This window comes from Acanthochromis polyacanthus, chromosome 6 (genome assembly GCF_021347895.1).
Source record: "Acanthochromis polyacanthus isolate Apoly-LR-REF ecotype Palm Island chromosome 6, KAUST_Apoly_ChrSc, whole genome shotgun sequence".
NCBI classification, from domain to species: Eukaryota; Metazoa; Chordata; class Actinopteri; family Pomacentridae; genus Acanthochromis; species Acanthochromis polyacanthus.
In genome coordinates, this window is record NC_067118.1 from 17137620 (window position 1) to 17153784 (window position 16165).

The 16165-nt window shown below is 39.7% G+C and overlaps 1 protein-coding gene across 3 annotated transcripts in view; it reads right to left on the reverse strand.

The window, feature by feature from the left end:
* The window catches only part of mib2 (MIB E3 ubiquitin protein ligase 2), a 52585-nt gene that overhangs the window by 9319 nt on the left and 27101 nt on the right, over window positions 1–16165 (reverse strand). For all 3 annotated transcript variants that reach the window (XM_051949329.1, XM_051949330.1, XM_022215280.2), the window contains exons 5-15: window positions 15644–15838; window positions 14714–14856; window positions 14228–14335; window positions 12995–13099; window positions 12139–12301; window positions 11405–11538; window positions 10129–10277; window positions 9392–9548; window positions 8019–8173; window positions 1887–2013; window positions 1442–1702 (exon numbers count right to left, since the gene is read on the reverse strand). In XM_051949329.1, the coding sequence (XP_051805289.1) occupies window positions 1442–1702; window positions 1887–2013; window positions 8019–8173; window positions 9392–9548; window positions 10129–10277; window positions 11405–11538; window positions 12139–12301; window positions 12995–13099; window positions 14228–14335; window positions 14714–14856; window positions 15644–15838 (1697 nt within the window). The remainder of the gene's footprint in view (window positions 1–1441; window positions 1703–1886; window positions 2014–8018; window positions 8174–9391; window positions 9549–10128; window positions 10278–11404; window positions 11539–12138; window positions 12302–12994; window positions 13100–14227; window positions 14336–14713; window positions 14857–15643; window positions 15839–16165) is intronic.

The window sequence follows — 16165 nt, forward strand, 5'->3', positions numbered from 1 at the left end:
TTTCTTTTAAAGCAGTCTGACATTAAAGGGGAACTTCGTTTTTTTTCAACCTGGGGTCTGTTTCCATATGTAATTTCATACATGTGAGTGATGGAGAAATGAATTTTCGACATAGCTTCAGTATTTAGCCAGGCAGGCAGCTTAGCAGCTCAGCTAGCAGCTCAGCTAGCGAAAAGTATGGGGCAACTTGCCCACCCCCACGTCAAAGTCCACCCTAACATGCTTTTTTCTCCACACTGACCGGCTCGGATAGTCTAAATGAGTGTCCCACAACATACTAGAGATGAGAAGTGAACGAAAACCTCCACATTACCGGGTGATCGCTCTTTGTTGTGGTCTGTATCCAAATCTCAGGACGCTAGAAAGCAAATCTCGTTCCGAAATCGCGGTGTTTTGGCGCGAGCTCCCGCGCGATTTCAGAAGGAGATTTGCTTTCTAGTCCTGAGATTTGGATACAGACCACAACAAAGAGCGATCGCCAGGTAATGTGGAGGTTTTTGTTCACTTCTCATCTCTAGTATGTTGTGGGACACTCGTTGAGACTATCCGAGCCAGTCAGTGTGGAAAAAAAAGCACGTTAGGGCGGACTTTGACCTTATGACTTCCTTACTTAACCCTGATCTTTTGCACCGTTTACACAATAAACTCAAGTCCTTTGTCCTCAGCAGACACTATCTTTAAAGCTGTGACACCTCACTCACTCCTTTCACCTGGTCTTACCTTTCATCCTGGTGTTTACCTGAGAAAGTCAGTTAATTCCCTTACCCTAAATGAACTCTAAAGACTATAAGCAAATACCCTCACATTCATTGCCTCACGTGTTGTTTACCATTCCGTCTTTAGTCCTCACCGTGTTCTTCGTCAGTCTATATTTACTATGAGCCTGTATTTACCTACTTAAGACTCTATTTGTCTGCCCAGCTTCAGAGTACAGTATGTTTGGGCTTCCATTTACTATATTTACTTCTCTTGGAATGTTTTTCAGTCTTTGTTAAAATCTCTCTTCAGGCCTCATTTATCTTCTAGCTAGTTTTTATTTAGCCATTATTTCATCCTGTCTTTTGTCATTTGAGTTGTCTCTCTTTTCAGTCCCAACAATTCCAAGAATTCAACAGAAATCCAAACAGCTTTAGTCCTATTCTAACCCCAGCCTCCTGCCAGTATGAGTGGAGGAGGTATCATGCCAGGTAACAACTCTCAAAAAAGAAGAAGTAAATAAATAAAAATGACTATTTAAAATGCAATAATAGTGTAGAAAGTCACATCCATTGCAAGTTTTGTGCAGTATAGTAAAATAATAAAAACAGCACTGACACGCCAATACTATCTCATCTAACTAATAGCTTCTCCTTAAAAGTAAAAATAATTGATCTGAACTGAAAAATAAGAGACAAGTTTAACATCCCACCACCTCCCTATCAGCCTCGCTGACAGCTCTCACCCTGCAGTAGAGCGATGTGGAAGAACATCCTTCACTGCTTTCCTCAGTGCTGCTGGTTCCCACGGAGGGGCTGAGCACAACGTTGGCCAGCTGTGGGCGGAGGAGAGCCACATGCATGGCTGTGTCACCATCCTCATCTTCCATGTTGACATCGGCCCCCTCAGCCACCAGCAGCTGCACCAGATCAGTGTGGCCCTGCGTCACAGCCAGCTGCAACGGTGTCTGGTTGCGGTTGTTGCGGATGTTGATGTCGCAGCGCCCCTGTAGTAGGGAATGTAGGGAAACAATATATTTCTCTTTTGAGAAAGTGAAACAGAAAATTGAAAGCTAATTAAATGTTTATTAAATGCAAAAAAATGGTGCTAGCATCCTATACTACAGAAGTAAAGAAAAGGCAAACGAAAACCATTTGAAAGGATTCTGATTGCTTCTTTTCTTAGCTCACCTCCTTAATGAGGATCTCAGCAACATCTCTATGGTTGTTAAGAGCAGCCAGATGCAATGCGGAGAAGCCATCTTCTTTTTTCACGTCCACAAGCTGCCGTGCTCGGGCAAGGATCTTTTCTGTGGACCTGCCACCAGGACAAACAACATGAGACCGTATTAGCCCACAGCACTCCTCATGGCTCATAGCTTAAATTAAGAAAAGTTATATCTGTAACAGTTGGCCCAGAGCTTTGTAACCACATCAAACATTTAAAAAAAAAAAAAAAAGACAGGCTGCTGCTGAACATCGATGTTATCCAAAAAAAAAAAAAAAATTTCACGTCTTGTAATTCCTAATAATCTTTATTTTTGGACAAGGTTTAGCATTAGAAAGTGTCATTTCGTACCTGTATCTTGGTAAAGTCTAATTACATACATGAACTAGAACAAACTGTGACAGAGCATCCACAACAATACCACTGCAGACTAAATACCATGTACAAATAAAAAACTTGGCACAAACGGAGACAGCGAGGCAGCTGTTTTAGAGCTGTCAACAAGCCATTCTGACAAGAAGGCTTGCCAGAGTATCACAAACGCCACAATCAGCACCTCACAGCTCAATAGGACATCAGTGCTCAGTTTTCTCAAGGTCACAGATCTGAACCATCTTCTCAGGCAATCTATTCTGGCAAAATTAGAGAATGTTTTCTTGAATGGGAAAGTTGACAAGATAACTATTTGGCTGCATTAAGGCCACAGTCAGTAAGGTGAGGCTATTAGAACCTTTCCGTGTTTCATGCTGTCGGCTGATGCTGCAGTACAAGGCTGGGCTGCACTGTAGAGTTGCCCTCTGCTCTGTAGCTGAGTCTGCTTTATGACGTGTGAAATTGAAGCTGACAGCCTTAGTGAGCACCCAGGAAGCTGGCATGTCACCATGGAGGCTTCACTTTGATGTCAACCAAACTTTCTATGAATGTTAGGTCCATGTCAATGTTACCACCTCTACTGGAGCTGCACATGTAGGCAGCTGATGCTGGTTTCTGTTTTGCCAAGAGCAAACTCCTACAATGAAGCAGAAGGGGCACAGCATGGCAAGGGGACATTTATTGCTAATAAAATATGACCAGATTAGAAGACGTAACCTACTTAGCAGCAAAAAGCTAATTACTATACAACAAAGCAGAGCCAATAATTACGCAGTTCATGCGATAAGGATGACTTGAGTAAATCACTGATGGAAAAATTTACTGAAAAAAATGATTATTTCATTATGAAATCTGCTCTACAGCAAAAACCTCCATGGCACTGATGTGGATCCCTCATTCTCCCAGCAACTAGTACTTAGCGGTAACTTTCAGTATCAGTCTTTTTATTTATTCATTTATTTTTACTTTTGTGTTGATTTGCATTTCATTTTTGCTGTTACTACTCCCCAGCACAGCATTAAAACAAACCATCAGATAGCAAATTGCATATTGGGGAGGATATATTAACAGTATACTAAGTATAATCATAAGTAACCTTTAAAAAAAATCCATCCTCTTAAAATAAATCATAAACTCTTCAAACTTCAAAATATTCCAACACTAATGCCTGGCTTTAAATCCTGCTTCCTTTAACATTTATCATTGTTGTTGTATACCGGTAGTTGATTTGCAACTATTTTTGTATCAGAGTAATGGGGACAGTTTTGCTGCACCTTTAATTATGATAAGAACATATTAAAACATTCACAAGCCTAGTAGCAGCAGACTTCTAATACGTTTTGAAAAAATTACTGAGCTCTGGCCTGTTAAGAGCACAGGAAGGCTTCTTGGATACATATCCAGTCACATTTGGCTGGGATCGCCTGTGTTTTAAAGCGTGAAGGCTGTTAGACAGACATTATGTTAGAGGTCATTTGTACCTGCAATGCAGCTCTGAATGTGTGTGTCTGCATGTGTGTGGTTGGTGTACTTATTGAGGGTCATACAGCTGCTGCGTGTAAGTCGGCTCCAGTCCACCTTTGCTAGCTTAAAGAGCTCACCCTCGCAGTACTGAAGCAGTCTGGATCGCAGCCGTGTCAGTTCGCTCACCTTTGTGCCTCCAATTGTCTACATTATTTCCATAATCGTTACTCCTGTGTGTTCATGAATATTCAGATTTGAGCTGGCCCTTTGAGGCAGTTTTGTACAAACATGCCTTCAAACCCAATAGCCAAAGGGCATTTCAGGCACTCTAGTAATGACTTTCCTGTGGACTAAAGTCATCATTTGATTACTTTTGGGAGTTTGCATCCCATATTTATTTGTAACATGCTATTTGATCAATGCATGACAGTAGTAGGAAGAATTTTACATTATACGCATTCTTACATTCTTAATTAAAATAAAACATTTTGATTCCGTCTGCAATTAGCTCTGAGAGTGAAATCTAGCTATACCAGACAATTTACACTGCACTGTCTAAAGATATGATTAAAAAAGGGGAGGTTTGAAGAAAATAAAGGACTGCTCTGCTTAGGAACATATGGAATCTGGTAAAAGTGTGGGGAAAAACAAAAAAAAGATAGAAGTGCAGGAAAAAAGAACTAATCGAGTCAAGAAGTCTTTCTTTTCTAATAAAGTAAACACATTAAACATCCCATATAACATTGAGCTCTTCTGTCAAGCAGCACACTCAAGAAGAAATCTGGCAATATGCCTTGTTTCTTTTCTTTCCCAGGGCTGTTTGTGAACTTGGCCTTTACCCCCTTTTTTCCATTTGCTCACAATAAATAAATACTCTAATAAACAGAACATTTTTGTATTTCTGTCACAAAAAACAGGGCAACAGCTGCTCAAAGGAATGTCATAAGGACGGTCTTTAGTTTTGAAGAATGCAAAACAAGTATTAATTTATCATATGAAGGGAAAAGTCAGACGGCACTAGCTTTTGGCAATTGCAGATAAAATGGTGGGTCCATAACTGCAACAATGATAATATACACTACCTTTCAAAAGTTTGAGGTCACCCAGACAATTTCATGTTTTCCATGAAAACTCAAACTTTTATTCATGTGCTAACATAATTGCACAATGGTTTTCTAATCATCAATTAACCTTTCAACATCATTAGCTAACACAATGTAGCATTAGAACACGGGAGTGATGGTTGCTGGAAATAAGCCTCTGTACCCCTATGTAGATATTCCATTAAAAATCAGTCGTTTCCAGCTAGAATAGTCATTTACCACATCAACAATGTCTAGACTATATTTCTGATTAATTTAATGCTATCCTCATGGAAAAAAATGCTTTTCTTTCCAAAATAAGGACATTTCTTAGTGACCCCAAAGTTTTGTACAGTAGTGTATCTTGTTTTCTAAATAAAAAAACTAAATAGGAAGCCCTTCTAAATAACATAAAGTCACCCTAAACTAACGACTGGGTACCTTCAAACTGTACCTTACAATATGATTCAAGCAAGAAGCAAACAGAAACTGGAGTGTGTGAGTGTGGTGTGGACCTGCTGATGATATATGAATGAACTGGTGAACCGAGTAGATCCTGAACACTGTAAATCCTGTGTCTCCACTTTTGGTGCAGCCGCTGATGTCAGACTAAATGAATGGTGTGGAGGGCAGCCTAAACTCCTACAACTGCACATATGACACTTGCCAGAACAGATCGGACATTCGTTAAGTGACTGTCTACTGTGGCTTACACTCCCATTCTTTTTCCTCTCCCAGCTATTGCTGGTCAACTATTTTTTTTCCATTCTCTGCTTCGATGAATTTATTCACTTATTCATGCACAGAGCTGTTAGGAGATAATATATTTTACAAGTGTATTTTCAAGGTCTGCATAAAATGACTTGGGAGGGGCCTAGTTGTTGAAGCGGTAAGGATATGTGAGTGACAGGGAGGAGAAATCTGGAGGTCAGAATTTGGCACACAGAAGATCCAGCTATAGTACTGCACTACAGTATGCTTATAAAATCCTTACTGGTGACATAACAGGGGTCACAGTCTTGGAATATACATTTCCAGGATATTATCCATGACATTACATAAGATACACATTTAAAGAAGTGGCATTGCTTAAGGGAGAAAATTTATTGTGACCATGGTGTTTTTCATTCCTTCCTTTTTTTTCCCCATAGCACCTCTATAAAAAGAGTCAAGGACAAGTTTCCATGACAAGGTTTTGATAAAACTTGGGAAGGAAAGTTCTTATGGAAATGTAAAATCCCCAAAGCAAAGAAACAAACGTGGTGCACTGAGGAAAACATTTACTCATCAGAGATGAGTTAGATATATAAGGAAACTTTCTATCTTACTCATCTTTTGCTCATATTTTGACACGGTGAGCCACCTTAGTCTGACTTATTTCAAGACCTTGACTGCACTGGAGACAACACAGTGCTGATTTTCACCTAATAAAATAAGGATTTATGCATAAATAATTTCAATGAATTATCTGCTGCAAGAGGTTTATGACTCATTTTCCTGCAATGAATCAAATGTACAGTGGAAAATAATGGGAAAAATATTATATATGGCATTAAAGCTGGTCTCTTGCAGTGATGTATACAATACATTTAACATCATATCCTGATGTTGAACAATGTAAACAGTGTTTGAATATCATATCTATGGACAAACTGTAAAACTGATTTCAAGTAGTGGGTAGCTGAGTCATGGTACAATAAATAGAAACTCTAATTAGTGTATATAGCACTGAAACACAATATTTAGATTTTACATTGATATCTAGATTAGCACATGCAATTGCAGAGTACTTAGGGAAAAAAACAGGACCATTCACTTTTTCCTGCACTTTCTCTACATTTCTAGGCTACTTTTTGTGCGTGGGAGCTGATGATGCAACATGGACAGAGGAGACACTGGCACACCAGAAACGGAGCTAGACATGGATGAAACCATATCATTGTGAGAACACTCTGTTACCCACTACATTACTGCCTGCCTGGTCAGTGCCACGTCAATTCTTAGCTTGCGATTAAGAACGTTCAGTGTCAACCAGCCTAAAACCGACACAGAAGACAATGGAGCCTTTGTGACAGGTGTCAGTGAGGCAGCTGTGATATTTGGCCTCAAGCTGTGGAGAAAAATGGTTGAGTTGAACTTCTACTGGCTTTGGTGTCACGTAGACACTTGGTTTTAGTAAGGAACACAATACATGCAGCCTTTTTTGGAAAAAATTAATACATAGCTGCGTTGTGTTATGCTGGTGTTTCCCCGGAAAGACACACTGATGGTCCATGTTTGAAAATTTCAGCAACTCATAAAACTGCCTTGCTGAAAAGTGGCAACACTGAATGTAATCTGTGAAAATTTGGAGAAGACGTCTGTATATATAGGGAGACGGGATGTAAAAGTAAATGTTGCATTACTGTCTCATATTGACTGCCAGCCTGCTGACAGCAGTAGAAGCTGTGTGGGAGATGAGCTCTCTATCTGTAACAGATAGTGTTGAGAGTTGACCTCTGAATCCTCATTTGAACCCACAGGAAAGACTCCCACACACATACACACCCATTAGCATCATTTCTACTGCTCACATTAAATACGTGCATTTAAAAACAAGTGAGCAGAGTGAAAGGAATAAAGTGATAATAACGACAAATACTGCACCTTAGACATTTTCAGACGTAAATACTGTTGCGTAGTTGGATTCAGCTGGTGCACACATGCTTGATGGCAACCTAAATTTGGGAAGTGAACCCCAGAAACTATAGCCAGTTTCATCTATGTCAATAAAAAAAAACCCTCAAAACTGCAGATATGTTTGATAAAAGTGCAGATATGTTTGATCATATTTTCTAACCCAATTTGTAAATATTATCATTATTACCTAATACTACTTATGTTAAGTCACATGTGGAACCTCAAAAGTGACAGCTGCATGGCTGACTAGTTGAGTCACTGGCTGGTCAAGAGTATCATAACATGCAGTTCTTCAAATTCCACAAAATATTCACACACAGAAACCCGCAGCTACATTTAGGTGCTCAAAAAACACCTACTGCCTCTCAAAAAAGATACTATCAATACATGGTTTACCACTAGGTTTGGGAGTATCTTCCTGAATCCTTATGTCACTTCTTTATGTGGCCCATGAGCCAATATTCAAGCTTTGGATATGTTTCTATCATGTCTACTCACAGTTTGTTTCCTTTGAGGGCAGCGTGGTGCAGCAGGTTGAAGCCTCTGTGGTTCTGATAAGTGAAGTCAATGTTGGGCACCACAACCAGGATCTCGATGATATTTCGGAAATCTTTAGCAATGGCATCATGGAGCGGTGTGTCCCCATACGAATCCTGATAAAGAGAGGGTGGAAAAATGGACATGCAGCAAAATGAATAGTGTCCTGATTTAGGAGACGGTAACATCGTTTTAAAAAAGAGCATCATTAACCACTGAATATCTATTAATATCCTCCAGACAACATCTTGTCTGTAAACCCTACATGACATTGTCACTAAAACTTATTACTCTGCCAAGGAACGCGACGGAGTTATGTGACGATCTGCATACGTCTGTCTGTCTGTTAGCAACATGACTCAAAAACAGAATAACGGCTTTGGATGAAATTTTCAGGGAAGGCCAGAAATGACACAAGGACCAAGCGATCAGATTTTGGCAGTGAATGTAGCTTACAGTTTGGATCCACAGATTTGTTAAGGATTTCTGTATCACTGCGAAATAGCTGCTCTCTGAGTGCTCTCCTTGTTGTACAGGGTTTTAATCATTTTGCCTCTTTAGGTAAAGGAAAAACAGTAGACACACAGACTACCTAAATGCACATTTGCCAAACACAAACAAACTCCAGGCTGACATGTTTTTAGCCGAGTAACCACACTATTCAAGCAGAAGAAATGTGTTAGTGAATTCTGGGCCGGTTGCAGGCATGTTAGATCATCTGAAAAATACCCTAGAAGAAATAATAAATTGCCTTAATGAGGATGAGGGCTGACATGAAGCAGGGACACAGTCAAATACCATAAATGCTTGAATTTGTGTCTGTGCACATCTGCTTGAAAGGGCAATGTGTGAGCTGCTTATGACATGAATAGCAAATGACTGACAGAGAAGCGCTCACTCATTGACTGTACAGCTGTTCTCTCAGTAGTAGTTGATCCCCTTTCATTGGCTAGATGCTTAGTCATGAGCTCAACTTGTAAACACTCCTGACTGACCATGCCAGGGGAATATGAAAAGGGTTTCAAGCCATTTACCTAATTAAAAAAGAACATATATTTGGAACAAAACAGTAACGTGTGGAAACCCACTACATGGGTTATGTTGCACAAGTTGTTCATAAAGTGTGTATATGCAGTTGTTAGATTTGCCTAGACTTTTTAGTGGAGAACCAATCAGTCCAGTTGATAAATTCAAAATAAAATCAAAGGAGTGATCAGAGCTAATGGAAAAATTATCACAAAGAAAACATAGCAAAATCCTGGGCTGAGATTTGTACAGCAACAAATTTGAATCAGTTTTCAGGGTGCAGGATTAAGAATACTACACATGCTCACCTGGAGATTGACATCAGCCGAATGTTCGGTCAGCACCCGCACCACATCAGTGAACCCTTTGTTCACGGCGATGTGGAGCGCCGTGCACATGGAGTTGTTTAGGATGTTAACATTTGCCCCCTTGCTCAACAGCAGCCGTGCAATCTCTGCCTGATTACTAGATCAGAAAAAAGAAACAGAAAAGGGCATACCAATTAATCAATCCTCAACATTTCCTAAATTAAAATTGCCCAAACTGTTGTGAATTGTATCAATTCAAATCATCATATAAAACACTTCAAACTTACCAAGAGCTTCACAAAGCTAGAGGGTTGTGTGCTATCTTACACAAATATTGTTTTCAAACACTGTCATTCTGTTTACATATGAAGCCACTAATTCAAAGCAGCAGTTATGAAGTGAAACAGTGATTTATAACAAATTTTCATCTCTAAAGAGATTTTATCAGATTCAGACATCCTGAGCACATGTGAATGTGGTGAGGGAAGAGGACATGGCTGCCTCATTAAGCAACACTTTAATGCAATCACTTCTGTGAACAGGATTATCACATTACGTAGAAAGGCACGAGCCAAAGCTGTACTGTGCATCTGTCGGTTACAAGATTTTCCAACAAGCATAAAGCTGAACCGGTTGTGGACTCATGTCCTGTGTGTGTTACCCTTTTCTCCTTCGTATACACGCTAAGATGTCTATAAATATGTGAGCAGGAAAACTTTGTGTGTGTCTGTCCTCACCCAAAGGCAGTGTAGTGTAACGCCGTGTCGCCGTCTTCATCCTTAACCTCGACTGAGCTGTTGGCCTGCAGCAGGGCCTTCACCACCTCCATGTGGCCTTGGTGAGCAGCAACCTGCAGTGCAGTCTTGCCCTGGTTCTTGATATCCACCTGCCAGGAACACAAACGTTGAAGATTCATCAGATGTGATGGTAGCCTGGACACGAACAGAGCTGAACGTAAACTGGATGGAAATAATCTGCACATGGACAGCACCCACGTACAGCATACACTTAGCATGCATAATCCCAATAAGCAGTGTCGTCACTGCAGAGCAAAACCGTTGTCAGCAAAACAAGTAAATACTAAATTTACAAGTTGACAAGATATTTTTCTCTCCAACACATAACCCATTATATATTACCACATTATACGGCAAATACTAGTCTCAGTTTAATCTGAGTAATTTAAAGGTAAAGATAGTACAGATAGTTTACCCTTTCAACCTTAAGCAGTTTCTGGGCCTTTCTTGCTTCTGTCACATTTTTCTTTATTTTGGACTCATTTCTCAATAAAATGCTGCACCAATATGGCAACAGCCCAACCATAGCTGGACATAGAAAAAATTCCTAATTGTGTTTTGTGCAGTATGACAGTTGACATTGTAACTTTCAGTATCACAGAAAGTTATACTGCCACACATCATGAAAAAACAAAATTAAAAATATTGAATTTCTTTGATTATTTGTTTTGCAGAAATTGAAAAAAAAAATTGAAATTAACATTTTCAGCAATTAAGTATCCACAAGAGCTACCGATACTGGAAAAAATGATTTGTCGACTACAACAGATATTTTACTACTTACATTTTAATTTATTTCCATATTTGTTGGGTAATCACAGCTTGCAGTTCAGTTGAAATGTTTTTCATTTTTTCTCATAATACTGTTGGTCACAGCTCTGATGGCTTCTTAGTTGCACCAAGGAGTTCAGATGTTTGTTTTTTTTCTGCTTTTCACAGAGTCCAGTAATGCAATTGGTTTGTTTTTTTTGGAAAATTCTTATATAAGCACAGTAAGAGAAACTATCCTGTGCTTTATGCTGTGCTGTGGCATAATAGCACTGAGTTAATAATTTCATCAGACAGACTGGCAAGTGACAGGGTATAGCATTATCTTTTCTGGCTTAGTAAGTTAATTTGGCCCTTAAAAGCCCTACCCCCAGTCTTAAGGCCCTGGTGGAAGGAGCTTTTGGAACAGACAGAGGACTGCAGCAAAGAGAAGAAGTGCTGCACTAACCTTGTCAGGATACTTCTGCACCAACTCCCGCACTTTGTTGGCACTGCCGTGTGCTGCCTCAATGACTAGCCGGCTGGGATTGTCCTGTTCTGTGGACTGAGACAGCAGCTTCTCCAATACTGAGATGACAGTACCTGAACAGAGACAGTCAGATGGAGGAGGTGTTGGTGACGGCAAATTGAGAAAAGGGGACAGACAAGAATTCAGATAGCTTTTTCAGTCCAACAGTAACACCACATAAGCCTTGCACAGCGACCAAAAAGCATTTCAAAGTCAGACTGGGTAATGATTTTGTCAGAGACGAACTGAACAAAACCTCTAGAATGAGTCAAAATGTCCCTGCATGCACTGAAACCTGATGTCTCACACACAGACACACACACAGACACACATCTCTGTTGTCATCCCACTGAGGTGAACACAGACAGAGTAGATTTCGTCATGATTAGGAGACTGCTGAGAACTTCTGACATGACGACAGGTGTCTACTGCATGTCAACATGCAGGATCATGACATGCGACAAAGGAAAACACTTCAAGAAATGTAAACGCCGCCCATATATTGCTGAAGAATGAGAGGTCATTGATGCCATAGGTGCAGCCTGTATGGGAAAGCATGCATAGCAGAGACAGAGCTGAAATGAGGACAGGAGGAAAAGAATACATGCAAGCAAGAGGTAAAGTTGGAGCTGCAGCGTTAGAGATGAGCCCCTTTGTCCCGGCAGAGGCCTTACTTCCAGATTCGTTGGGGTTCTCTGCTGTCATGAGGTTAGCATCCACCTCTACTGGCTGGGCCGAGAGGCACGCTGGGTTGAATGTCCACGTCTGACCTCCAAATGCCACCCGTAGGTCACCATCCGCATATACTTTCAACACCTTGCCAGCCTGGCCGAGCACCTACAGAAAGAACAGTAGGTAAGGTGGATGTGGCACGGGTAGGTAAGAAATTAACAAATCAACCACGAATTATTCAGAGATTTTACAGGACCAATTTCTGTCCCAGTTTAATGTTCGGTAAATAACCAGGCTACACTCAAGGTAAAGTCTCCGAACTTGATTAGCTCCTGATGTACACCGAATCTTTGCAAAGTAGGTCGATCTTTATTTAGAAGGATGTCTGCCAAATCAAGGCTTTACTTTAGCGAGTGACACAGTTAACATTGTGTACGCAGACAGGAAGTCAGCCAGAATACGGAAGTGGGACAAAGTAAGTGAGTAAGCCTCGAGTTCAAGTGACGAAATCCTGAGTGAAGTGGCCCATTGAGTCCAGCATCAAGTCCTATAAATGACAAGTCAAAATTTTGTGCTTTCTTTTTTCTTTTAAAGGAAGTCATGACGTACCCTTGACCCAAGTTAACATTGTTTAATTTCAAATGTTGTTCCTCTCATCTAACAGATTGTATGGTACACATTTAAGCAATGGTCATTTAAAGTTAAAAGTCTAAATTCCAGGTTCAGTCTGGTGTCAAGTTACAAAGTTATCATAGACATGCGCATGAAATGAGCATTCATAACTACTGCTAAAACACCCTGTAGAGTCTGAGTTAGCATTATCAGGCTGCCATAAATCAACAGACTAAATGAACATACAGGAGTCATGCTGTCTGTCCACTCTCCATGGCCAGCCTGCAGTCTCTTCACACTCTCCATGTCCTCCAGTACTCTTACTAGTTCGCCAACTCCAAAAGTGTTCACCTAGGGGAAATTAGGGCAAATGACAAACAATGAACAGAGTTGTAGAGTTATAGTATAAAATCTGCTAAAATGACACTGATAAAACACTAGCTGAATCAGCTGGGTTTTTTGTATAATAACTATCGTATATTTAATGAAGCCATGCAAAAATTTTAGGATCATACTAAAATTATTTTACAAGTTACAAGTTCTTGCAGTACATAGAAAGGCATTAAAATTTTTTGCTCCAAATTCAGGTTACTTCTTCCAGCATTTTTAATCTTAATATCTAACACTTGTCATTTCTAGAAAATGAGATGAGAAAATGATTGAGGAGGAATTACAATGACTTTAATTCCTTGAGTATATGGAGTTCAAAATTTTACATACATTTTTGTCAAATTTGAAAGACTCTCAAACAAGCAATGAATATCTCCAAATCTGATTGATCAAAGTGATTTGTCAGAGCTTTTATAATAAGCGTGTGAACACCAATGTTGTTTCTCCATTTAACAGCAATAAGCTACATTCCCAATGTCAAAATATGACTATTTTATAAGATAGTTTTGACAAATAAGGAATTATGGCTATAAGATGTAGGTAAAATTAAACCTTTCATATATTCCAATATGTTTTGGGAAGCCACCCATCCCGCATGGTGATAGAATCCTTGCCAGTTTACCCAAAATGCCCTTTGTAAGCTTTTCTCTGATCAGTAAACAGCTAACACATCCACAGTACAAAAGCTAGTTGTGAATATTCAATGTCATAGACACTCAACAGGTGCAGTTCTATTGTTGAAACTATGACAATACCGAAGCTCAAATTGAATAAAGAAAAAATAGTCCTGAACAAAAACAATAATCTGGCCTTGGATTGTGACCCCTAAGTGGCTGTAAAGTTTTTCAGACTTGAAAATTTCATGGGTTAATTCAGTTCAAAAGGCTCAAAAACGGTGGAAAAAACAATACAAATTAAAAGCGTTCAATTTTAACTCCTTTGTACATCTCTACGTAACTCGGAAATATTTGTAATATGAAGGTGAATTTTGCATAGCTTTATTAAACACTGCATGTCTGAATTGTTATCAGATTTGGCGGGTCTTAAATAGATGAACCCTGTGTAAAATCCTCTAAGAAACCTCAGTACCTTGGTGAGAGCGCCAGGATGGAAAGTCCAGCGGATGTTGTTGCTGTACTGGACCCTGACATCTCCTCGGTCAGTAATTCTATGCACAGTCCCGATCCGGCAAATGTACTGCAAACACAAATAGACTGGTTCACCCTGGGTCTCCTGCTGCATGGCTGTGACCTTAATGTTCCCTTTAGCAGCTGTGATTTGAGAGTTGGATGTTGTATTTCCTTTCACTCTGTTGCAACATCCATCTGAGCCACTTATATAAATATTCTGTATGCCAGGTTTTATAGAGGCAAATGTGTTTTGACTGTGAGGCCATGTTTCTCTAAAACATGAAGAGTACATATGAGTACTGCACAAACTTGCTGGAAAACACTAAGGAAGTACACTTTGTACTTTCACATTCTAAAAGAACTCAGTGGGGAGTTACGTAAAGCTGTCTATTGTTAACTGGCATTGTGTTATTCTTCTTTTTGGCAGAAGAAAAGGTATTCATACCTCTGCCATTTTGGGGTTCCACCCTCCGTGGCCCTCCTGCATCTGTCGCAGGATGTCCACCTCCAAGAGACATTTGACCTTGTCGCCCTGCTGGAAGGAGTGGCCGTCAGCACTCTCCTGGCGCTGCAATTCTGCATGCTCCCCTGGATGGGCAGGCATCAGCATCACCAAACAGGGTTTTATCAAAACAGTTACTAACACTACTCTGGGTTTAATGTCAGCATGCCTACATTTTCTATTCACATCATATCAATAGAATGTCTAGAAATATCATGCAGAAGTACTTCTAAACTTTATAATAATAAAAATCAAAGATAGGTTTCTTTATTAAAGAAGTTTCTGATTAACTCTCTGAATCCCAAAACTTGTCTGTAGGTTTTGAAAATCATGCTCTTTAAAAATTGTTAAAATTACACCATTTGTAAGAGCAAGCAACTTTAAAAACAAGAAGAATGTTTGGATTTTCAGCCGTTTGCCAGGCCTTATACTTATCACGTGTGACTTTTTTAAAATAAAAAAAGTGGTCAAATTAGCTTACATTTGTGATATTTTATCAAAATAACACTTTATTGACAAGTTTGCCAAAAACAAACTACTTGTACCAGATAGAGTAGAAAACAAACAATTTAGCACAACCTGAGAAGCCATGAGCAACTCTTACTTCTATGCATGACTGTGCTGTTTCCATGGAGATACAGACTTTATGTTGGAGTCAAAACTTAACCCACAGAGAGGAAATTATCACAGGAGTAAGACAAACTTCTAGATACTGCTCGGAGTTCAGAAGGTTAGTCTATTCCTAGATCACACCAAAATCATTCATACGTACACCTAAGGCTGCGTTTTTGTGCTCCACTGAAGAACTGACAAATAAGTAACAGAGTCTGTCTAAGAAATGCATACTTTAAAACAGCAATATGTCTGACTTACCAAGTTTTGGTAGGTGATCTTTGTAATAGAAACCTCCTTGGCCGTCTGACACATATTTGAGGTCTACTTTGCCCTTGTGGCCCATTCGGTAGACATTGGTTGTGCCATTAGACCAGGTGACACTTGCCACGCTGCGACCAGACTCTGTGTCCCAACCACGAATGTCCACTACCTTTCCAACCTTACCTTCCCCACCTACACACACATAAATGCACGCAAACAAAATATGCAAGAAACAACAATGCATCAGTTTGTGGGGAGACAAAGGTAATGAAGGGATAATCAGCCATTTAAAAACAGGAACAAATTAGACAAATGACGGTGATGTGTTCTGATGATCAGAAAATGTGTAAAAAAAAAAAAAAAAATCTGAGAAGTTGTGTAACAAATAAGGTGACAGACAGAGGTGTGACAGAAGCATTTTCCCTGTAGGGACAGAAGCTGTCAAGTGTCAGAATCATTCACTTCCATTTTCTACAGTCGTAGTTTCTCTGAGAATCAAACACCGGACAAAACACAATT